Below are 22995 nucleotides of genomic sequence, written 5' to 3' on the forward strand. Positions count from 1 at the left end.
GGGAAAAAGTCCTTCCTCACACTGAATTAAGAGCTGGTTTAGGAAGCACAGGGTCGGTCACACAACCAGTTAAGCGACAGACCAGGGACCAGAACCAGATTTTCAGATTCCTGACCAGTGCTTTTCCTGTCACGTTGTGATGTCTTGAAGTCTAAGCACAGACCCTGACTCTCGGTAAGAGGGTGATTCACTAGCTGACCTGTTCCTGAAGAGATCAGGGAAGATTACTGGAACTTGCTGCATGACCAGGAAAGTAAGCTGATGTGATAGAAAAGAATGCCTTCGCCTGGGAACAGAAACATCTCAATTTGGGTTCTGGTTGACACTGTTGACCTTGAGTAGGTTAATTTTCTTCTCTGAGCTTGCTTTCTTCTATATAAAATATGGAAAATAATCCTTACCTTTTCTCCTTCTTGGGAGCGTTGTAAAGCAGATAAGTCTGAGTTCTGAAGCATCATACAGAGGTGTTGGAGAGTCTTAGTAGCAGTAAATGAACTCACATCCTTTTGGCTGCACAGGTTCGGGAAGCCTTGAGGAAAGCAGAGAAGGAGCTAGAATCACACAGTTCATGGTATGCTCCAGAGGCCCTTCAGAAGTGGCTGCAGCTGACACATGAGGTGGAGGTGCAATATTACAACATCAAGAAGCAAAATGCTGAGAAACAGCTGCTGGTGGCCAAGGAGGGGGTGAGAACTGCCCTTCTATTGTCCTCTTTTCTCCTTTTTGCCCTTCTCCTTTTTACCTGCGTATCTTCCTCTTCTCTCCCTCTCCCCGTTCCTCCCATTGGGTGAAGAGATATCCTGGTGGTGGGTTCTGTTTCTTTCCTAATGTTCAGCTCCTGACAGTGTCCTCAGGCTTCTGGAGGAGGGAATGAGGGTGTAGGGGCATTCCTGCCTGTCTTCTGGGAAAGATGAAACAAATGGAGGCAGGCAGAGGGAAAGCTCTGCCAGCCCCAGGCTGCCATGGGGACAGAGGTCCTCCTGGGGCAAAAGGGCTTTCAGGGACCCCTTTGCTTCTCCCGTTGCTTTCTCTATTTTGTCCCCCTCCTTTTTCTTCTACCTTGCCTGCCTTTCTCTTTTTCCTCTTTCTCTTCCCTTTCCTTGTACAGCCTAAGTTGTGCTAGGAGGAGTGGGCCCCAGCCATAGAGGAAGGCCTTTCTCATTTCTTCCAATCTCGAATCCCTGCTCTTTTTGAGCTGGGGGCCTCATCTTTGCAGGCTGAGAAGATAAAAAAGAAGAGAAACACACTCTTTGGCACCTTCCACGTGGCCCACAGCTCTTCCCTGGATGATGTAGATCATAAAATTCTAACAGCTAAGTAAGTAACACCAGTTATCTACTCTGGCAATGTCCATATCATCCTCAGAATTTGAGGGCATACAGGGCCTCCAACACCAATTCCATTTCCTCATTGGTGGAGGGACAGCTCTGGTCTCCTGCCTCAGCCTTTATTTATCTCCCGCCTTGCTCTTAAGTTTATGAGTTTATTGTGTGTTTTATTCACACATATTCTCAAAACTTGTTCCTCTGAGAAGAGGCTTCATTCCTATTGGGGCTTACACCAAGTCCATGCCTGCAGTTCTCTTTCCTTTGTCTTCAGGCAAGCACTGAGCGAGGTGACAGCAGCATTGCGGGAGCGCCTGCACCGCTGGCAACAGATCGAGATCCTCTGTGGCTTCCAGATTGTCAATAACCCTGGCATCCACTCACTGGTGGCTGCCCTCAACATAGACCCCAGCTGGATGGGCAGTACACGCCCCAACCCTGCCCACTTCATCATGACTGACGACGTGGATGACATGGATGAGGAGATTGTGTCTCCCTTGTCCATGCAGTGTAGGTGACCTCTTTGGGGGGATGAAGGAAGGAGCCTTTGATGCACAGGTTGAGAAGTCTGTGGCCTCTGTTGTGCTTAAACAGCAGATGGGGCAGATACCCAGGAAGATAGCTCAACTCATGACCTTGGTCAATAAAGCACAATTTGCTCAGGTTATTTCTTTATAATTGTCCTTTTGGTGTTCCTTCCTTGTTGTATGCTCTGTGTGCACCTTTGGGTCTATTGTGCTAAGTGTGTCTCCCTTCATTCTTTTTCACTTTATTGTCCCTAACTACCACTCTATCTACCTTTATAAAAAATATGTCCTTTAGTGAATTTCAACGTAAAAATGGCGTTTATTATGACTGTTTATTGAACTTATTTATTTTGATTTTTTCCTTATTCTTATTGTAAAGTAGATGAATGGGATGGTGTTTCTCTTTGTCTTTTTGTGAGAAGCCCTATAAAGAAATAGTCCCTTAAAGTGATATAGTCCTAAATCCTCTAAGCTGGAAAGGCATTCTTGCCCAGGAGGGATCTCCTGCACAAGCATGTCTGGCTTTCCACCTGGACTCTTGGATCCCACCCCCTCTTCCTCTGTCCTGGGTCTTCCCTTTCCCTTTTCTCCCCTGCAAGTGATGAGAGTTGAGTAGAGCAGAGCCAAAAGGAACAACACTGGAATTCTTCAGTGAATGAAGGGAGTTTTCCCTTACTGGCCCACAGTTGAATTTTTCTTTGGATCAGAAGCTATTTTAAGTAAGTAGAATAGCCCTTATGGTAAAGCTATTGTCCTAGGCCCATATTCTGCCAGTACAGGGGGAGGGCAGAAGGCCGGGGCTGGGTTAGGGGCTTACTTTCAGATTCTTTAATCAGGCCGGATTCCCACCCGAGACAGAATTTATTTGTAATTTTATCAATAATACCTTGCCCCTGGCCAAGCCTCTTTGTTCTTCTAATCTGATAACTCGTTAGGCCTTTAATCAAAGGCTTAACAAGGACAGGATCACTGACAGGCAGAGCTTGATCCTGACTTGTTGATCTGAAGGCTTCTGTGTTCTCCAGGCTGGGAGGGACCTTAATTAGCTCCGAGCTACCCAATCCCTGCCCCCAGCCCTTCCTTTATTACATTGATGGCAGGCCGAAGCCCTCCATAAATCAGATTCTCTTCTCCTTTTGGCCTGGCTGTTGACCCTAGATGCTGCCTGGCTGATGGGGCGTAGGTTCAGTGACCGCTCTCTCTGCTCTACATCCGCCGGCTCGGATGATCAGTCCCTCTGGAAATACCCCGGTTTGAGGAGCCCCTTTGGGGCATTTTGTTTTTCCGACTTTGGGGACTAAATCAACACTCCTACCCCATGGGTCCCTTCTCCTGCCTGCTTCATGCCCCTGCCTGCTCCCTCTATCCCCTCAGCACTGTCCCTACTAACTACAGGGAGGGGTTCGGGGGTGAGAAGAATCAGCTTGCTTGGCAAGAGCTGGATAGAGAACACCCATGGTAATGGAAGGCTTAGGCTTCTCCCTTTAGCCCAGCTATGCAGATAACCTGGTAGCCCTTCTTCTAGCTGGGCTGGGAGGGAAAGAGGGAAGGAAAAATCACCTCTTTCTTTTCTCTTTTTCTTGTTTCTCCCTTTTCTTCCCAGTTTCCCCCTTCTTTCTCCCCCTTCCCCTCCCTATTCCAGACTTCCTCATCCTCTTCAGCCTCTCTTTCATACCTTGAAAGCTACCAGCATAGAAGCCCTACCTCCTGAACTCTCCATCACTATGGAACTATGCTGTCTCCCTGGTGGCCCTTCCAAGGCTTCTCTCACCCTTGTAACCTGGCCCTTTCTCTCATCTTTAGGGAGAATGCAGGGAAGCTTATCTATCAGGGTAGAGGAGAAAGAATAAAGGTCTGCACTCTCTTTTAGTTGGGAGTGAGCCCAAGAGGGAATGCACTAGCATATTCCTAAGTTACTTGGTGCCCATGTATCCCTTCACTGGGCATAGTGGCCATTATCTCCAGGACCCCGATTTGCAGCCTGATCCAAGAGCTGGTTCTTTGTTGTTTATGTGCTTATTGGAAAGTGAAAAAGAGTGAACATTAGCATAAAAAGCATCCATAGTCCCACCATATTTGAGCACCTTCTCTATCACTCTTTTGTCTGTGAAATTTTTTATGTGGTTAAGATAATGATAGCCACTACCACTTATTGAGTGCCATGACCTGTTTCAGGTGCCTTAAAGACATTATTGTGAAGTCTCAGAAGAACCCTGCAGGATTTTAGAAATTAGGAATTAAAATGGGGAAGTCAGCTGCTCAAGGTCACAGCTAGAAGTGAAAGTCCTGGTTTCAAACTCTAGTGTTTGGTATTCCAAAGCTCAAGGCTAGTACATATAATTCTGTATCCTTTTTCCCCTCTGAACATTTTAATAAGCATTTTTCCATTTTCTTCAAGTCTTTTTATAAGCATCATTTTTAATAGCTCTATAGTCTCCCAGAAACTGGATATATTATCACTTTCCCATTGTTCATTCTTTATGTTTACTTTCATACAGCTATTAATAAAAAGTAAATGATTATGTTTACTTCTGATTCAATTATTAATAATGATGAACATGTTTATGTATAAGTCCTTGTCTATGCTGTGAATTATTTCCTGAGGTTGGCTTTCTGAAAAGGCTGGTTCTTAGTGCTCTCCCGGACCTTGTCCCAAGCCCCTATCCTACCCTTCCTTGCTTGTGTCTACCCACTAACTGCCTTGCCACTTCCCTTTATAGTGATATTTCCCATAGGCCTCCTTCTATTGGAATTGCCACTAAAACTGACCTGGGCACCTCATCTTCAATTTCCCATCCTTTTAGGACCCCTGGTGGGAGGTTTCTGGGAGGAGGTGCCCCATTCTCCAAATTGGCATTAGAGGCCCAGGGTGGTCTCCAGCAAGCATTTATTCATGGGCATCTCCTTACCTGCCAGCCCAAAGTGGGCTGGCCCCTCCTGACACTTTCTTTATTCTCCTTGCAGCCCCTAGCCTGCAGAGCAGTGTTCGGCAGCGCCTGACGGAGCCACAGCATGGCCTGGGATCTCAGAGGTTGGTAGAGGGCGAGGCTGGCCACTTCTTGACAAGCCGGGTATCTCTGCGGCGAATGCGCAGCCTTTCATCTGGACAGTCTTTCAGTTCTGAAGGCTACGGGACCAGCTCTCCATCTGCCTCTGCTGCTGCTTCTTGCTCCTCTTCCATCACCACCATCACAACTACCACCACCACCACCACCACCACCTTCACCACCGTCCATGTCCACCCTGTTTATTACCACCACAGCACTTCCTATTTCCTCCAGATGGAGCCCTACCCTGACACACCCCCTTCTGACAGCACCGCTGTGATGCCTGGGCATTCAGAGAGCTTGGGGTATCAGCTGTCTCTCTTTTCTTTCTTCCCTTCCTTCCCTTTCTGCTGCTTTTACCTTGGTTTCTGCCTGCCAGCTGCTGCTTGATCAACTCTGGGGGTGTGTGCAGTGGGGAATCTTCTTATCCTGTTTGTTCCCAGCTCTGGGATTCCTTTTTAAGGTCAGCCTACTTTCTCCCCTTCTGTGTTTGGGGTTTGCTGACTCTAAAAATGAGTAACGACTTTCTTCCCTCATGACCCTATAGCACTTTTGCCTAAACTATGCACTTTCACATTAGTTATCTCACTTGGGCCCTCACTTCGTTTACTCCTTCAACAAACATTTACTAATGCCTACTCCGTGCCAGGCTCTGCTGGGCATAGGGGTTCACTGGTGATAAGACATAATCCCAGCCATCAAGAACTATAATCTTGTCTGAGAGAGATACATAAATAATTATGGAAAAATTTATTAAGTGCTATGGGAGTGTTGAGGAAGGAGTGACTAACAGTGTGTACCTGGGTGGAATGCTTCACCAAAGAGATGAATTTGTGCTAACATCCTGTGTGAAGGGAAAGAGAAAGAGTATTCTAGGCAGAGGAAACACTGTGTGCAGAGACATGGAGATTCCAGAGAATACGATATATTTGTGGTTAGAACACTGGATATGTGTTGGTGGGAAGGAGAAACAGGTGAGGCTAGAATGATGAAGGCTCTGAAAGGGAAGGGTTTTGGCCTCTACCTGTCAGGAGATGGAGAACTACAAAAGAGTTTCTAAGAGAAAGTGAATCAGTCACATTTGCATTTTAGAAATAACATTTTAGAAATAACAGTGGCTGTGTGAAGGAAGGAAGCGGAATACTACAGGAATTTGGAAAACATTCCAGTAGACCACTAGGGGAGGTAATGAGGCCTTGGGATAAAAAGACATGACCGGGCGCGGTGGCTCACGCTTGTAATCCCAGCACTTTGGGAGGCCAAGGTGGGCGGATCACGAGGTCAGGAGATCCAGACCACGGTGAAACCCTGTCTCTACTAAAAATACAAAAAATTAGCCGGGCGTTGTGGCGGGCGCCTGTAGTCCCAGCTACTCGGAGAGGCTGAGGCAGGAGAGTGGCGTGAACCCGGGAGGCGGAGCTTGCAGTGAGCCGAGATTGCACCACTGCACTCCAGCCTGGGCGACAGAAAAAAAAAAAAAAAAAGACATGATAAATTTGGTAACTGGCTACAGTGGTGAAGGAAAGGGAGGATCTAGTATGACACTCAGGTTTATAGCTTGAGTGACTGAATGGACATAGCATCCTTCATGGAATTCGGGAACCAAGATAGGGGACATAGGTTTTGGGGTTTTGGACAAGAAGAGTTTATAGGTGGGGCAGGAATTAAAACACACATTTTAAGAATAGTAAGTTAAGGTTCTAAAAGGGTAAGTAATTCCCTCCAGGTCTCACAGCTAGTTGAGAGCAGAGCACAGATTAGAATTTGGCTTTCCATTCCAGAATACTCCGTTGGATATTTTTGTCTTTTCACAAGGTCTCAAAAAGTGTACTAGAAAAATAATTGGTGAAAGGTTTTTCTTCCACAGCTTTGTCTGACAGCTGCAGAGACTTTTCTTGCTAATACCCAAGATGGTAGCCTAGGATCAGAGGTAGTAGCCTTGACCTTGCCTGGAACAAGCTTAGGAGACCTTCAGAAGGTCCTTCCCCTCTGGAAGTACTTCTCATCTCTGAAATGGTGACCACAGCCCAGTCCTGGCCTCTGGGCTGCAGTCTGCTTACTCTGTTGCTTTTTTTTAGTTCTAGCTCACTCTGGATACCCATTTATTCAGCTCTGCCCCTTAAACCTCTGGATAGTTATGCTTGAGGGCTGTTCCTTTCTCTTGCACAAAGGGATTGCCCTTACTAGGATTATTACTCAGCAGAGCCACTCATATCCATTCTCATTCTCATTTTCATCCAAAAGCCTAGGAAGGGAGACTGCTCCTTCCAATACAGATGGAGAGGATCAAATTGGGTTGGGGACACTAGGGGATGCTGTGAATTCCATGCTCCAAGGTTTAAGCTGAGGGCAGTGGGGAGGAAGGGCGGAGAGATACCTGTATCCACCTGGCCTGTTCACTACTTAATTTTCTTTTGCACCATGCACCAGAGGATCATCTCTAAAGGCAAGCAGGCTCTCTAGTAAGGTCAGTAGCTTGGGATGGGAGTCCGAGGCAGCCCAGCCTTTGGGGAGGGACCTCTGGCCTGATTGTTCTCAGTGATTCAGGGAGGGAAGGTGAGCCTGCCTCACTGGGCATTTTCCCTCCTATATCTCCCTAGGCTTCCTCCCAGGTTCTTATCTTGCTTTGGCAGTCCCAACTTTTAGTTGATGAGGGAGGCATAGAAGGACAGGAATCAGGCTGTGTGCAGTGGCTCACACCTGTAATCCTAGCACTTTGGGAGGCCGAGAGGGGAGGACTGCTTAAGCCCAGGAGTTTGAGACCAGCCTGGGAAACAAAGTGAGACCCTGTCTCTATAAAAAAAAATCAAAAATTTAGTTGGGCATGGTGGCACATGCCTGTGGTCCCAGCTACATAGGAGGATCACTTGAGCCTGGGAGGTCAAGGCTGCAGTGAGCCGAGATCGCGCCATTGCACTCCAGCCTGGGCAACAGAGCGAGACCCTGTCAATAAATAAATAAATAAAAAGATGGATAGGAATCAAGACGAAATAGGGGTCTGGTCCAGGAGAAGTGAGGCTGGGAGGGCCCTAACCTCCTGATTTCTCCTCCTTGGTGTTAGAGAGGGTAGGATCCCAGAATCTTCACTTCCTCAGCTTAGAGGACCGTTTTTCTCAGTGTGATTGCTTCCCAGAACTTCGTTGGCACCTTGCTCATTGGTTTATAATAGTGTTTGGAGAAGGCAAGATATGGAGAGGATCATCTTGGGGCTTAGAGAAACAAGGACAAGTTCAGAAGCAAGGACAGTGTCAGATATATGAAACCAAATATGAGACTGAGTATTTGTAAATACTAGAATATGTGGCTAAAACAGTATTTGTAGAATGGAAGCTGAGTTGGAATTGTTCTCTGCTGCCTGCTGAGTCCAGGAAGGTACTGGCCCATGGGGTGGCTACTTAGTTATTTGCTTCCTACTGAGAATTAAATCTACAATAGCTATGAGCCAACCTCCTGCTTTTGCCTGTTTCAGGGGCCTGGTACCCTTCCTAACTTCTGACCCTCAGCCTCTTTCTTTCTAGGTCCTATGGTGGTCTCCTTTTCCACTCATGACTCTTACCCTTTGGCTAGCAGATGTTTAAACATTTCCCTTAGCTCTCTCTTCTGCTTTTGCTGAGGTTTTCAGGCCTCTAGGAAGGCAGAAGGAGGATTCAGGATTGGCAGAGAGAGCACCTCCATATCTACCTTTTTGTCTGTAGAGCAGGAAGAGTGGCATCTGGAATTGATTCATGGTCTTAGCAACCACCAGCTCCTTAAAGGGTCTCAAGTTCCTAGACTAGCCTGTGTGTGTGCATGTCCAGTGTGTGGTGGCATGTCTCCATAACTCAGCCTTGCAAAGAAGCCTCTTGCGACCGGCCCTTACATAGGCCTTTCAGCTTGGCAGGCCTCATCATCTTCATTCCCACAATAATTTCTACATTTCCAAGTGCTTTGCCAGCATATTTGATCCTCCAAACAGTCTTGTAAGATAAATTGAATTGGTATTATCTTCATTGGGCCAAAGTTAAGGACTAGCAAGTTTAGATGACTTGTCTAAGATCACACAGGAGTCCAGACCTCTTCTGAACCATTGCTGTTTAAAGGCCAACATCCTGTCTTTCTATGCCTCCCTACATTCTCCGTCAGCAGAGTTCTGAAAGAGACCCCACCCTTCCTGCTGCACCACAGACTTTGGTTTGAACTCTGCAATACCTATCTACGACCTCCTTTGAATCCTGTGAGATGGTTAGAAGAGGCAGCATCCTGGCCTTTTGGGGTGGGTGAAGGATTGTTTGCAAGGCTGTTCTAACGTTCTCATCTCCAGCCTGGGTCAGGTCCACTGACTGCATGTGCCCTGTTCCTTGGGGCCTGACCCAGACTCGATAATATCCTAAGGTGTGACAGGAGAAAGTGGGGGAGGAAGGCATGGAAAATGGTGACTCGGAGCAGTCTGTAGGTTCTGTGTCAGCTTAAGATTGAGTCCCAGGAAATATAGCCAGCTATGAGAAGGCAGAGATTTTATTGAGGAGGATGCCTGTGGAATTTAAGGCTATGGTTGCACCAGTTCAGAGCCAGAGCATTCACCACTGGTGGGGCCCAGGTATTGGAAAACCATTTGCCAGACAGATGATGGTATGATGACATTTGTTTTTGTTTCTTGTCTGTTTCTTCCCTCCCTATCACTTTTCCCTTTCTTGTCTTTCTCTCTTGGCCCTTCTTTCTACCTGCTTATCCTTTTGCTTTTCTTCCTCTACAATTATACTATCCTTTTCCTGTCTCTTTTCCAATCTATCCTCATTCCCTCTTCCTGCCTCCTCTCTTATCCTATACTTATGGCTGCTCAACTTCTGTCTATTCCTCTTTGCTCTCTCCGTCCCACCTGCCTATTCATCCTATTTCTCTCTCCTGCTTTATCCCCATTTTCCTACCCTGTCCTTGTCTTCTCGTGTTGTCCCTCTCTCCTCTTCACCTTTCCCCCATCACCTCGTCCAATATATGTCCCTTTCTTCCTCTCTGCCCCATGTCTTGCAGGGATTTGACCCATTCCGATTCGGAGTCCTCCCTCCACATGAGTGACCGCCAGCGTGTGGCCCCCAAACCTCCTCAGATGAGCCGTGCCGCAGACGAGGCTCTCAATGCCATGACTTCCAATGGCAGCCACCGGCTGATCGAGGGGGTCCACCCAGGGTCTCTGGTGGAGAAACTGCCTGACAGCCCTGCCCTGGCCAAGAAGGCATTACTGGCGCTGAACCATGGGCTGGACAAGGCCCACAGCCTGATGGAGCTGAGCCCCTCAGCCCCACCTGGTGGCTCTCCACATTTGGATTCTTCCCGTTCTCACAGCCCCAGTTCCCCAGACCCAGACACGCCATCTCCAGTTGGGGACAGCCGAGCCCTGCAAGCCAGCCGAAACACACGCATTCCCCACCTGGCTGGCAAGAAGGCTGTGGCTGAGGAGGATAATGGCTCTATTGGCGAGGAGACAGACTCCAGCCCAGGCCGGAAGAAGTTTCCCCTAAAAATCTTTAAGAAGCCTCTTAAGAAGTAGGCAGGATGGGGGTGGCAGTAAAGGGACAGCTTGTCCTTCCCTGGGTCTTCTGCCTCTCCTTCCCTCCCTTCCTTCAAGATAACTGGCCCCAAGAGTGGGGCATGGGAAGGGCTGGTCCAGGGGTCTGGGCACTGTACATACCTGCCCCCTCATTCTTGGGTCCTTCATTATTATTTATTAACTGACCACCATGGCCTGCCTGCCCTGCCTCCCTCCCAACCATGGGCTGCTGCTGTCACTTCCTCTCCACTTCAGTGCATGTCTTAGTTGCTGTTCCCTCAGCTCCCAGCTCCACCTCTGGGGTTCAGCTTCTGTCTCTGCTGTCCCAGTTTTGAGGTTTGGTTTCTTGTTTCTGTCTCTTGCTTTCAGGCTCCTCCCTCCCACCACTCCCCAACTTCCCCTAGCAGTTGCAGGGAAGATAGGATGAGTAACTTCTGACATGTGTGCCTCAGATCCGTTCCACCCCACTCACAGTGGTTCTGTTTGCTCCAGACTGGGGCTAGGGCCTAATCTTTGGAGTTTGTTCTTTGGTATTGTTGTGGGTCAGAAGGAGCCTCATCCTAGATCTCTCAGGCCTCCAGGGGTCCATGGGGGAGTGAAACCAATTCTCAGAGAACAACCCACCAGAGACTTTTAAAGAGAGGCTAGGCTTGGGGATGGGTTGGAAGAGGCCTCTGTTCATTGGAGCAAGAGTGGGTGCCAGAACTGTAGGTTATAAGGCAGTCACTTTTTCTCTCTTCTCCCACCCACACCTGCCTCCCTCTTACCCCTGCTCCCCCACACTGCAGGAGGGTTTGTCTCTAAGAGGTGCTGCCCCAAAGCTCCCCAAGCATCAATACTCCTGGGGCTCAGGACAAGTGGCTCCCCTGGCCAGGAGAGCCACAGCCATGATACAGGGCTCTTATGGAGCCCTGGAGTTGTTGGGCAAGGATGCTGTCATTTTTTGAACCAAAAGACAAACAGGTTAAAAGGAAGAAAAGTAATCTGAATTTCCCAAGTGCCTATGCTGCATATTCCCCTTGTTAGATCCCATTTTCATGTTACTTTGTAGCCTTGGCCAGAGGCTCGAAAAGGACACAACCAGTTTGGGGAAGGCGTGGCTAAGGAAGATGGTATAGGTGAAGGCGGCTGTGTGACCACTTCCCCCCACCCTTCCCACCCTCTAGACAACTCAATCCCTTACCTGTTTTTGCTATGGCTGTAAAGGTATTTTCCCTCTGCCCCACTCCCTGCCATGCCTTTATCCTGGGATCCTATTTTGGGCCTGGGGTGGGTGCACCTGGGGCTGGTCTTAGGAGGGTGCTAGGCTGCAGACTGCCTTGTACCCCCTGGACACCCTCAAATGGGGTTTTCTGTGTTATTTCATAAGACTCTTTGAAAGTCCAATAAAGCATGTAGAAGATTTTAACCCCTGCTGGCTTTGACTCATTGTGTTCTCTGTGCTGTGGCATGACAGGATGAACAGACAATCTTTCCTTTGCCCAGGGAAAATAAAACTTGAATGCACATACCCAGAAGCTCTGTGGGCAGGGTTACCAGATAAATGCAGGATGACCAGTTAAATTTGAATTTCAGATAAACAGTTTTTAAAGTATAATTTTCTCTCATGCAGTATCTGGGACACATTTCTATTTGCGAAATTGGGAAACCCTATGTCTGGGTAAACTTGACCCTATCTATCCTATAACTTCACTTACGACTTTTAAAAAACATATCTATTTAATTTTTCTTTCTTTTTTTTTGTTTTTTTGAGATGGCGTCTCGCTCTCTTGCCCAGGCTAGGGGTGCAATGGCGCGATCTTGGCTCACTGCAACCTCTGCCTCCCGGGTTCAAGCGATTCTCCTGCCTCAGCCTCCTGTCTGGCTGGGATTATAGGCGCGTGCCACCATGCCTGGCTACTTTTTGTAGTTTTAGCGGGGGGGGGGGGGGTTTCACCACGTTGGTTAGGCTGGTCTCGAACTCCTGACCTCGTGATCTGCCCACCTTGGCCTCCCATAGTGCTGGGATTACAGGAGTGAGGCACCGTGCTCACCTAATTTTTCCATTTTTTGTAGAAATGGGGTCTCACTATGTTGCCCAGGCTTATCTCAACACCTGGCCTCACCCGATGCTCCCGCCTTAGCCTCCCAAAATGCTGCGATTACAGGCTCACTTATGACTTTCCATGATTTTTGAAATTACTTCACAGGGACCCTGGGCAGCTTCTGGAGGGCAGTGAGAAATCAACGAAAAGGCTTTAGGGAAAAGATGCCACAGATGAATACCCTGTCTCTGCCACCATCCACTGAAGAACCCTAAAAGCAAATGGGTACTGACCCTGCCCTGCTTAAAATTCTCTCAGGGCTCTGATTTGCGTCAGGATAAAAATCCAAACGCCATTGGCCTTGCGCGGTTTTCTTCCAGTTCCAGAGTGTCAGTCCTCTGGCCGATCTAAAAGCCCTGGGGCTCCAAGCTGCCCACGGCTGTGGAGCCTTGGTTGGAGCCCACAGCGGACGGCAGTGTTAGGATTATTATAATAAATGTCAGAGCAAGAAAAACGTTCCGGCCGGTTAGGTTTTGTTATTTCAAAAATAACAAATTAACCGCCTTTCCTCCGGCGGAGACGCGCAGGCGAGAAGGGCGGTGCCTGACCCAGCGGGCTCTGGGGCTACGCCAGGGCCCCAAGGGTCCCGAACTCGGCTTGCCCACACAAAACATGGCGGCAGGAGAGCAGCATTTCCGCCGGACCTGTCCATATCCAATGGGGCCCATGGGAGAGGCGTAGTCTTCTGGGTCTTGCCCAGACTCAACATGGCGGCTACAAGGCGCCTGTCTTAGTCTGTGAAGCCTACCCTGGCCGTGGGCCGTAGCGTCGAGTAACGTCACTCGAACCCCGTCGCGCCCCTTTGTGCGTCACGGGTGGCGGGCGCGGGAAGGGGATTTGGATTGTTGCGCCTCTGCTCTGAAGAAAGTGCTGTCTGGCTCCAACTCCAGTTCTTGCCCCTGAGCAGCGCCTGGAACCTAACCCTTCCCCCTCTGTCACCTTCTCGATCCCGCCGGCGCTTTAGAGCCGCAGTCCAGTCTTGGATCCTTCAGAGCCTCAGCCACTAGCTGCGATGCATGTGATCAAGCGAGGTGAGGGGGCGACGAGGTGGGCGAGAAGGAAGGTGAGGGGATGCGGGCTGCCGCCGCCGGAGCTGATGGCCAGCCCGCCCGCCCGCTTTCGCTGCTTCCCGCCTTTCCCGCCTTTCCCGCCGCGGCCTTCCGCCCTGTAAGCCCGCTAGGCCTTCTGTCTTCAGTCAGCCTGCCCCGAACCTCCTTCGGGCCTTCAGGCTGCGCCCCCTCGGCTTTGTCATCCTGCCGCCTTTCAAAAGGATAACACTTACCCTGTATCGAGTAGTGACTGCGTACGCCGAGCACTTTCCAGGCACTATTTTATTCCTCTCTACAAGCCTCTGAGAGAGATCATTAGCTTATTACAGATGGGGAAACTGACGCTCAGAGCGAGGTTTCGGCGACTGACCCAAAGTCACCCATAGGTGACAACACAGTTTGATTTGAAAACCGTAGGGTTGGTGAGCCGTCTTAGGCACAGGGTCGGGGGGCAGCTAGGAAAGAAGGAGGGGGCCTCTTTACCTTACATAGGCACTTGTCAGTTTACTGATCTCTTTTGTGGGGTGAGGATAGGAGTGTGGGGTGGAAAAAACAGATCCCAGACAGCACCCTCGAGTTCCTCTCCCTTCATGGGAAGAGATACTGAATCAGAGAAGAGTGGCTGAGACATCTTCTGACAAGATGGGGACTGGGAAGAGTCAGGAACTTGTATTCTTTCTCAACAGTTCTTTCTCATTAGACTTGCGGAGTCCCTGCTTTGTGCCCAGCCCTTTGCTTGGCTTTGTGAGATTGTAAGAGGAGACAGTCCCTGCCTTGGGAATAGGCTTAATCGGGTTGGAAAAACAAGAGCAACATACTTTTAATAACCACATGAGATATGTATGAACAAGTTTTGAGTTGAACCTACTCGCCTTTGTTAAAGCAATACAATTATTTCAAAATTGTAGGCACTTAGTAAATACTGGTTAATCGACTCGTTTCTGTTTTGTCCTCTAGGCTGTGAACATTTCAAAGATGGAGACTTGTTTGAGACGGAGTCTTGCTCTGTCACCCAGGATGGAGTGCAGTGGTGTAATCATAGCTCACTGTAACCTTGAAGTCCTGGGCTCAAGCGATGCTCTTGCCTCAGCCTCTCAAGTAGCTAGGACTGTAGGCATGCACCACCATGGGTGGCTAATTTTTAAAAATTTCTGGTAGTAAAGGAGTCTTGCTGTGTTTCCCAGTCTGGCCTTGAACTCCTGGCCTCAAGCCATCCTCCCTTCCTTGGCTTCCCAAAGTGCTGGGAATACAAGCAAGATGGAGACTTTTCTGTTCACATTTAGCACAGGACCTGACATGAATAGATTCTTAAAGAATGAATGAAAATAATTGTATCAAAATGTAGGACATGATGAATGCTGTGAATAAGCAGGTAGTTGATTTGGTTTAACTACAGCCAATGTCCAGATTGGTTTAACTACAGACAAGAGTTGGAAAGGTGGACAGTAGTGGCCCTTCTTGTTTTTGGTATCTTGAGAACATCATTCTGTGAATTTTCCTAGCTCACATTTTAGCTGACCAAAGAGCAAAATACATAGTGCACTTTTATTGATCCATTCATAAGAGTGAGAGGTCAGCATCTATTTTTGTATTTTTATTTTTTTACATTATTAATTATTTGTATTTTTTTAGAGAAGGAGTCTCGCTTTGTTGCCCAGGCTGGTCTTGAACTCCTGGGCTCAAGCAATCCTCCCACTTCAGCCTCCCAAAGTGCTTGGATTACAGTGCCGGGAGCCACCGCACCTGGCTTGAGCATCTATTTTTTAAATCTTTAGATATGGGAGAGATGTTTAGGGTGGTCTGTGATAAGTCAGTAACAAAGATGAATTGAAAATGTATGGACTTAGATGACCAGAATGGGTAAAATTCAACTCTGTGTTGAATTTTTAACCTTTTGAGTCTACTTCTAAATACTTTTGTTTAAAAAGTGCTACCTTGGCTGGGCGTGGCCGGGCATGGTGGCTCACGCCTGTAATCCCAGCACTTTGGGAGGCTGAGGCGGGTGGATCATTTGAGGTGTGGAGTTTGAGACCAGCCTGGCCAACATGGTGGAACCCCGTCACTACTAAAAACACAAAAGTTAGCCGGACGGTAGAGGTTTGTGCCTGTAATCCCAGCTACTCAGAAGGCTGAGGCAGGAGAATCGCTTGAGCCTGGGAGGCAGAGATTGCTGAAATCGTGCCATTGCACTCCAGCCTAGGCGACAGAATGACACTCTGTCTCAAAAAAAAAACCAAAAACAAAAAACCACAAAGTGCTAGCTATAACTAGCTCTAAAAAGCAGAGCTTATTTTGTTTCTCATTCCTTCATAGAGCACAGTTTGATCCAGATGGTTCATGCTGTAGGTTCTGCCATTGTAGCATTCAGCAAGACTTAATATACAACATGTATTTAGATTTGTTTCTTTCTTTATGTTTTTTTATATTTCTATGTTTCTATATTTTAATGTTTTTTAATATGCATGGGTTTTTGGTTTTCTGGACTTTTTTTGTCCCCCCTTATTTTTGGCATGTCAGTGGAATAGCAGACTAACTCCTATAGTTTTTGTTAATTTTTTTTTTTTTGAGATGGGGTCTTGCTCTGTTGCCCAGGCTGGAGTGCAGTGGTGAGATGTCAGCTCACTGCAGTCTCTGCCTCCTGGGTTCAAGAGATTCTCCTGCCTTAGCCTCCTCAGTAGCTGGGACTACAGATGTGCGCCACCACGCCAGCTAGTTTTTGTTATTTTTAACAGCAAGCGCAACTGGAAGTTGACTTTGAAGTACCTACTGAATGTGCTAATGTCTTGCTAAACACTGTGAGGGCAGTAATGGAGAAGGCAGCTCTATCTTCAAAGAACTTAAAATTGTTAGGGATTTAGGAACAATCCATGTGAAAATTATTAGAAGAGAATAGTAGATGAGTTTTTTTCATCTGCTATCTCGAGCTATTTTTCCTAATGGGAGAGTATCATTCCTCAAGGAGATTATGGGTAAAAAAATAAACATTGAGAACCATTGCAGTAAATGACAAAGTAGCTGACTGAGTTGTAAACTGTTTTGGAATTTAGTGTAGTATTTTCAAAACTTTGGATTGTAACTCACAGTAAAAAACAAAACATTTTACAGACATACGTGTATATATGTGGATACACATAAAATGATACAAAAGTTTATGAAATAATGTCTTTGAAAGCATCCATTTGCGCTCTAACCTTTCTTTTATTCCAGATTCTTTCCCTATCCCTCCCTGCCTCCCTTCCTTCCTCCCTTTCTCCCTCCCTCCCTTCCCTCCCTGCCTGCTTCCTTCCTTCTTTTCTCCCTCCCTTCCTTCCCTCCTCCCTCCTCTCCCCCTCCCCCCTCCCTCCTTTTCTCCCTCCCTCCTTTCTTCCTTCCTTCCTTCCTTCCTATTCCATTCACAGCCTGCTATATTATTTTACAACTCTGTGTGGATACCATGCTGTGCACTGGGATTGCAGTGATGAGTAGGCAGACATGGTTCCAGCTTCCAAAGATCCTACAATCAATTGAGAAAGATAGACAAATAAAGAAGTAATATGATAAAATATGATAAATGCTCTGATAGGTAAAGTATAGGCAGTAGAGGCCATTCATTCAGTTATTCATAAAGCATTTATTCAGCACCTCTTTGTGCTAGGAACTGTTGTGGGCATTAGAGATTCTGCAGTGAACAAAGCTAAATTACATTTCTCATTGAGTTGACATCTTGGTGTGGGTGGGAGTGGTAAGTGTATATAAGAAATCAGAAGTAAACATAATAATCAGTTAATTTCAGATACTGATTAATGAGATGATAGTAAAACAGGATCATGTGATAAAGATGAATGAGAAAATAACCTTGGATTAGGTAGCCAGGAAAGGCTTCTCTGAGAAGCCAACATTTGAGCTGAACCCTAAATAGTATTAAGAGCTAGTAATGTGAGATCTGTGGCCTGAACATTCTCCGCAGAGGGAATTAGAAAGTTTGTATCTTGTGGAAAAGGCATGCATCCTTGGTCTTACAGGATTAGGGAAGTCTTCCTGAAGAGAGAAGAATGAAAGCCAGTTTATAGCCAAGAGGAAATCACCCTAGTATGCTAGAGGATTTTTTATTTTATTTTTTATGTTTTGAGACGGAGTCTTGCTCTGTCGCCCAGGCTGGAGTGCAGTGGTGTGATCTCGGCTTACTGCAACCTCTGCTTCCCGGGTTCAGGCAATTCTCCTGCCTCAGCCTTCCAAGTAGCTGGGATTACAGGCGCCTGCCAGCATACCCAGCTAATTTTTTTTTTTTTTGTATTTTTAGTAGAGATGGGATTTCACCATGTTGGCTAGACTGGTCTCGAACTCCTGACCTCAGGTGATCCGCCTGCTTCGGCCTCCCAAAGTGCTAGGAATACAGGCATTAGCCACCATGCCCGGCTGGCTAGAGGATTTTAAAAGAGGAAGAGGTCAGTGTGAGTTAAAAGTGGTTGAGACAGGTTTTATGGAGGTGTGAGATTTGGAGGATGAGTAGGAGTTAGATGTATGGAAAGGTGGAAGGGGAACCTTTAGGCAGAGTAAGGTATAAGCAATGATGTGGATATGGGAATGGGAAACCCTCTTGGGACTTATATTTCACAGGGAACAGTTGAAGAGATCTGGGGCCAGACTAAGAAAGGATTTGCTTGAGAGAAGAGGATAATGTAGGCAGTGAGAAACAGGGATTAGTGATGTGATAAAATAAACATCTGGCTTGAAAAACTAACCAAGTGGAATGACAGAATAGAGAACCGTGTGTCACTGGACCTTTAGATCTTTAGTCTGCCTCCTATTCTCAAGTGTGATTTAAGATTAGTTACCAATGCACTTTTTTTTTGTCAGTTTCCTGATTGACTTCAGAACTTTTGGCAGTTGTAGAATTTTCTTTTTGCTAAGTTGCTTTCCCCCCACACTGCATGTATAATTGCAGAACGCTAATGTTGCTTTGTGATTACCTGCTTGCTTAGTTATCCAATTGCTAGAGCACTGAGGTTTCAGTCCCAGTGCCAGCCAGTTAATTTATTCCGTTCCAGAGTTAAATGCTGCAGATGTGAGCCTGATCAGAAAATTATCACAATGGTGATCAGAAAGAGAGGGGCTAACATATCAGTGTAGAAGAAAAAGCAACTTGTTCTAGTGATAATGGGTTAATAGTGATTGTCTTACTGTTCATTTATTCTTCATCAAATGTTTGAGAACTTGCCTTGTTCTAGGCACTAAATTTGAGAATACAGATGTGAATGAGAGGGCCAAATGTAAACATATTTAACATGTTTCTTATTGGTTACTTCAGGTTGAGTATCCCTTATCCAAAGTGCTTGGGCCCAGAAGTGTTTTTTAGTATTTGGATTTGTTTCAGATTTTGGAATATTCGCATTATACTTACTGGTTGGGCATCCCTAATCAGAAAATCCAAAATCTGAAATGGTCCAAGGAGCATTTTCTTTGAACATTGTGTTGGCATTGAAAAAGTTTTGGATTTTGGAGTGTTTTGGATTTTGGAATTTTGGATTAAGGATACTCAGCCTGTAGTTACAATGGATTGTAGGTGCACAAAGGAGACAAAAACTAAATCAGTGTGAGACACTAACATTTATTGAGTGCCTATTGTGTATCACATACTGTGATTTTTTTTCCCCATAGGAGCAGCTTTATTTTATAATGAGGTATAGTTGTAACTATGCCAAAGTTGTTACAACAAAAGCACTTTTTACCTTATCTAGTTTTATTGTCACGCAAACTGATGAGGCAAGTAAAATAGATATAATAATTAACCCCTTTCTACAAATGAAGATCTATGAAATGACTGATGGTGTTTTGTGGCTTGTCTAAGGTTAAGGCTATTTGGTGGTTGGATATATTCACTCTTCCTGGTAAGAATAAAGAAAGGTCGGATGAGCTACTATTTAAGGTTAAACTAAGAGTAGTAAGACTTTTTTGTCTAGAAGGACAAAGATAAATCTAAGTCCAAAATCATGAAAAATATTAGGTAAAATATATAGTATGTCAGATGGGGTAAGTGCTATGGAGAAAAAGCACAGAAGGGGAAGGGGGATAAGAAGAGCAAGGTTCCTATTTGGGCCATTGCAATTTAAAATGGAATCATCAGGGAAAGCCTCATTGAGAAGGTGATGACATTGAGCAAAAGACCTAAAGGAGATATATAGCAAGAAGGCCAGGTTGTCAAGGTAGAATAGGAAGGAAGGTGGGAGAGTTGGAGGTGCAATTGGGAAGTGGGTGCACCGGACAGGTTGTATAGGATTCTGTGGATTTTTTTTTTTTTTTTTTTGAGATGGAGTTTCACTCTTCTTGTCCAGGCTGGAATGCAATGGCATGATCTCAGCTCACTGCAACCTCCGCCTCCTGGGTTCAAGCAATTCTCCTGCCTTAGCCTCCCGAATAGCTGGGATTATAGGCCCCCGCCACCACGCCCAGCTAATTTTTTGTATTTTTAATGGAGACGGCATTTCACCATATTGGTCAGGCTGGTCTCAAACTCCTGACCTCAGGTGATCCACCTCCCTTGGCCTCCCAAAGTGCTGGGATTACAGGCGTGAGCCACCAGGCCCGGCCTGTGGATTGTTTTAACAGTTTTGACTTTCATTCTGGAGATCATAAGCCACTATTAGGAGTTTTGAAGGAGGTAATGATAAGATTCTGAGTTTAACTTTTAAAGGGTAATTTTGGCTGCCATGTGGGATAGGGGGAAAAATTTAAGAAGTTATCTGTAAATGTCTGTCTGTATAGAATTCATACTCTTTGAAGGTGACATCAGAGAAGACAATCTCTTCATGAATCTTTTGAGGGGGCCGGAATCTTTTCTGTGAAATAGCATTTCATGTTGGTCAATTTACATGTTAATTACATTTGATTCTTTGACACTGTAGTCTTAATAATTGCTAACATGAATTTAATAATTGCTAATGTGATTTGATTCTTTAGATGGCCGCCAAGAGCGAGTCATGTTTGACAAAATTACATCTCGAATCCAGAAGCTTTGTTATGGACTCAATATGGATTTTGTTGATCCTGTAAGTAAATATGGTTTTTATGTTGGGTTCCTTGTTTCATGTGTTTCTTTCCATTTGTCTCTTATCCCTGGACCTTCACTCACCTGATATACTTTGGTATTCTGGCTATGCCCTTCGATATAAAATTTGGATTCATTGCTTAAAACATTTTTTTTTCCTTAATTTTGGTTCTGTCCTGTGAGTTCTCACTTTTCAGAGAACCATGAATGTGAGTAAAGAGGAAAATTTGATATTAACATTTAATATCAGATATTTCCTTGAGTAAATTGTTTTATTCATTAGTGGAAAAGCCTAGGCCAGGCACGGCGGCTCACGCCTGTAATCCCAGCACTTTGGGAGGCTGAGGTGGGCGGATCACCTGAGGTCAGGAGTTCAAGACCAGCCTGGCCAACATGGTGAAACCCCGTCTCTACTAAAAATGCAAAAATTAGCTGGGCCTGGTGGCGGGCACCTGTAATCCCAGCTACTTGGGAGGCTGAGGCAGGAGAATCACTTGAACCTGGGAGGCAGAGGTTGCAGTGAGCCGAGATCGTGCCATCGCACTCCAGCCTGGGTGACAGAGCGAGACTCCCTCTCAAAAAAAAAAAAAGGAAAGCCTAGAGTAAAGCTTGTTTTGGAATTGTGGTTATTTAGGTAGGGACTGGTTTAAAATTTGTTTTTTGTTGTTTATGTAAAAAGATTTAAGTAATATAAAGTAGATTTCATGGAAAATATTTAAGTCAAGAACAAACTGTTCATAAACGAGTTGCTCTGCTTTTCTCCTTATCCTTTATAACTCCTATATTCTAGACTCTCATCATCAGTTATCTGAACTGTTTTCTGTGGTCTCTGCAGTGTCCTGGACTTCCTCTAATCTTACCCTCTTCAAACTCGTCTTCCACCTGACTTCTAAAATGACCTTCCTTAAATGAGAATCTCTAAGAACTCTTTTTTTTCAAATCCACCCATATTTCCATCTCCTTATTTAGGTATCTTATCTGTACTGCTGTAAAACCTGTGCTCATCTCATAGCTTTAATCATATAGTATGGAAATTAATTATAGATCTTTGTCCTCCTCTAGAATTGAGGATGGGCTATGTATCTTATTCTTGTGATATCCTCAGTGCTTGACGTGTATCTAATTAGCCACTTGACCAAAGTAAGTTTGGTCAAGAGAAAATGATTTTATGTATCTTGAAAATATGTTTATGTAAATTCTCTTTTATATCGAGGACTTAGGCAATAATTAGAATAGTAGAATGTTAGAGTTGGAATGAACCTAAGAGTCCATCCCATTTCATCTTTGGTTTATAGATAAGAAAGTTCCAAAGAGAGAGGGGAGTGACTTAAGTTAGTGGGAGTGTAGGGAGAAGCACCTAGGTCTCTTGACTCCTATATGTTCTATTGCCTCATGCAGTAGTACATTTTAGAGCACAGGAGTGTTGCAGCATCCTCAAACTTCCTAGGGTAGATTCTGTTGAAAAACTGCTGGTGCACATCTGTAATACCAGCACTTAGGGAGACTGAGGTAGGCGGATTGCTTGGGCTCAGGAGTTTGAGACCAGCCTGGGCAACATGGTGAAACTGCCCAGGTGCAGTGGCGCAATCTTGGCCCACTGCAGCCTCCACCCCTGGGGTTCAAATGATTCTTGTGCCTCAGCTGGGATTACAGGCATGTGACACCACGCTATTTTTTTTTTTTTTTTGTATTTTTAGTAGAGACAGGGTTTTGCCATGTTGGCCAGGCTGGTCTTGAACTCCTGACCTCAAGTAATCTGCCTGCCTTGGCCTCCCAAAGTGCTGGGATTACAGGTGTGAGCCACACTGTGCCTGCCCTCAACCCTGTTTCTACAAAAAAAAAAAAAAAAAATTAGTTGGGTGTGGTGGCACATACTAGTAGTCCCAGCTACTTGGTAGTGGGAGGATCGCTTGAGCCCTGGAGGTTGAGGTTGCTGTGAGCTGAGGTTGTGCCACTGTACTCCAGCACAGGCCACAGAATGAGACCCTGTCTCAAAAAGAAAAAAAGAAAAACTGTATGCTGTTAGATCTGGCACAGTTAGCACACAGATGGTATTTCATTCTGAGTTCTAATTGTTTGCCATATTGCTCTAGAAACTATTTAGAAGACTTCACTGCTCTTATACTGAACACACCTTATCTGCTGGATCTGGGAAGAAAGTGTTCAGGAGCAACTTGGGCTTAGCTATATTATAATTAGAATAGATTGCAGACTGTTAAAATAGTTACACACGTATGTGTCTTTTTTTGAGAGGGGTACGCATTGTTCAGCTGGGAAATACATTTATTTTCTGTTGGATTAAGCGGTTTCTTAAAGATTCAATAAACAGACCACTCACAACTTAGAATTTGTTTTTCTTAAAAATATATGCTAATACCTTGTGCATTACCTGTCTTAAAAACTGGAACTTATAAT

At 45.7% G+C, this 22995-nt stretch overlaps 2 protein-coding genes across 5 annotated transcripts in view; both read left to right on the forward strand.

The window, feature by feature from the left end:
- STIM1 (stromal interaction molecule 1) overlaps positions 1 to 11836 on the forward strand; it is a 223257-nt gene extending 211421 nt beyond the window's left edge. The window contains exons 8-14 of one of the 4 annotated variants that reach the window (XM_030794504.1): positions 519 to 686; positions 1217 to 1317; positions 1600 to 1835; positions 3011 to 3103; positions 4817 to 4883; positions 7330 to 7366; positions 9907 to 11836. In XM_030794504.1, the coding sequence (XP_030650364.1) occupies positions 519 to 686; positions 1217 to 1317; positions 1600 to 1835; positions 3011 to 3103; positions 4817 to 4883; positions 7330 to 7366; positions 9907 to 9951 (747 nt within the window). In that variant the 3' untranslated portion in view covers positions 9952 to 11836. The remainder of the gene's footprint in view (positions 1 to 518; positions 687 to 1216; positions 1318 to 1599; positions 1836 to 3010; positions 3104 to 4816; positions 4884 to 7329; positions 7367 to 9906) is intronic. The other 3 variants (XM_012504152.2, XM_030794503.1, XM_003254794.4) reach the window with 3 other exon arrangements.
- A 1353-nt stretch (positions 11837 to 13189) lies between these two features.
- RRM1 (ribonucleotide reductase catalytic subunit M1) overlaps positions 13190 to 22995 on the forward strand; it is a 43431-nt gene continuing 33625 nt past the window's right edge. The window contains exons 1-2 of the mRNA XM_003254797.3: positions 13190 to 13538; positions 20493 to 20581. Of these exons, the coding sequence (XP_003254845.1) occupies positions 13520 to 13538; positions 20493 to 20581 (108 nt within the window). The 5' untranslated portion in view covers positions 13190 to 13519. The remainder of the gene's footprint in view (positions 13539 to 20492; positions 20582 to 22995) is intronic.

This window comes from Nomascus leucogenys, chromosome 15 (genome assembly GCF_006542625.1).
Source record: "Nomascus leucogenys isolate Asia chromosome 15, Asia_NLE_v1, whole genome shotgun sequence".
Classification (NCBI taxonomy): Eukaryota; Metazoa; Chordata; class Mammalia; order Primates; family Hylobatidae; genus Nomascus; species Nomascus leucogenys.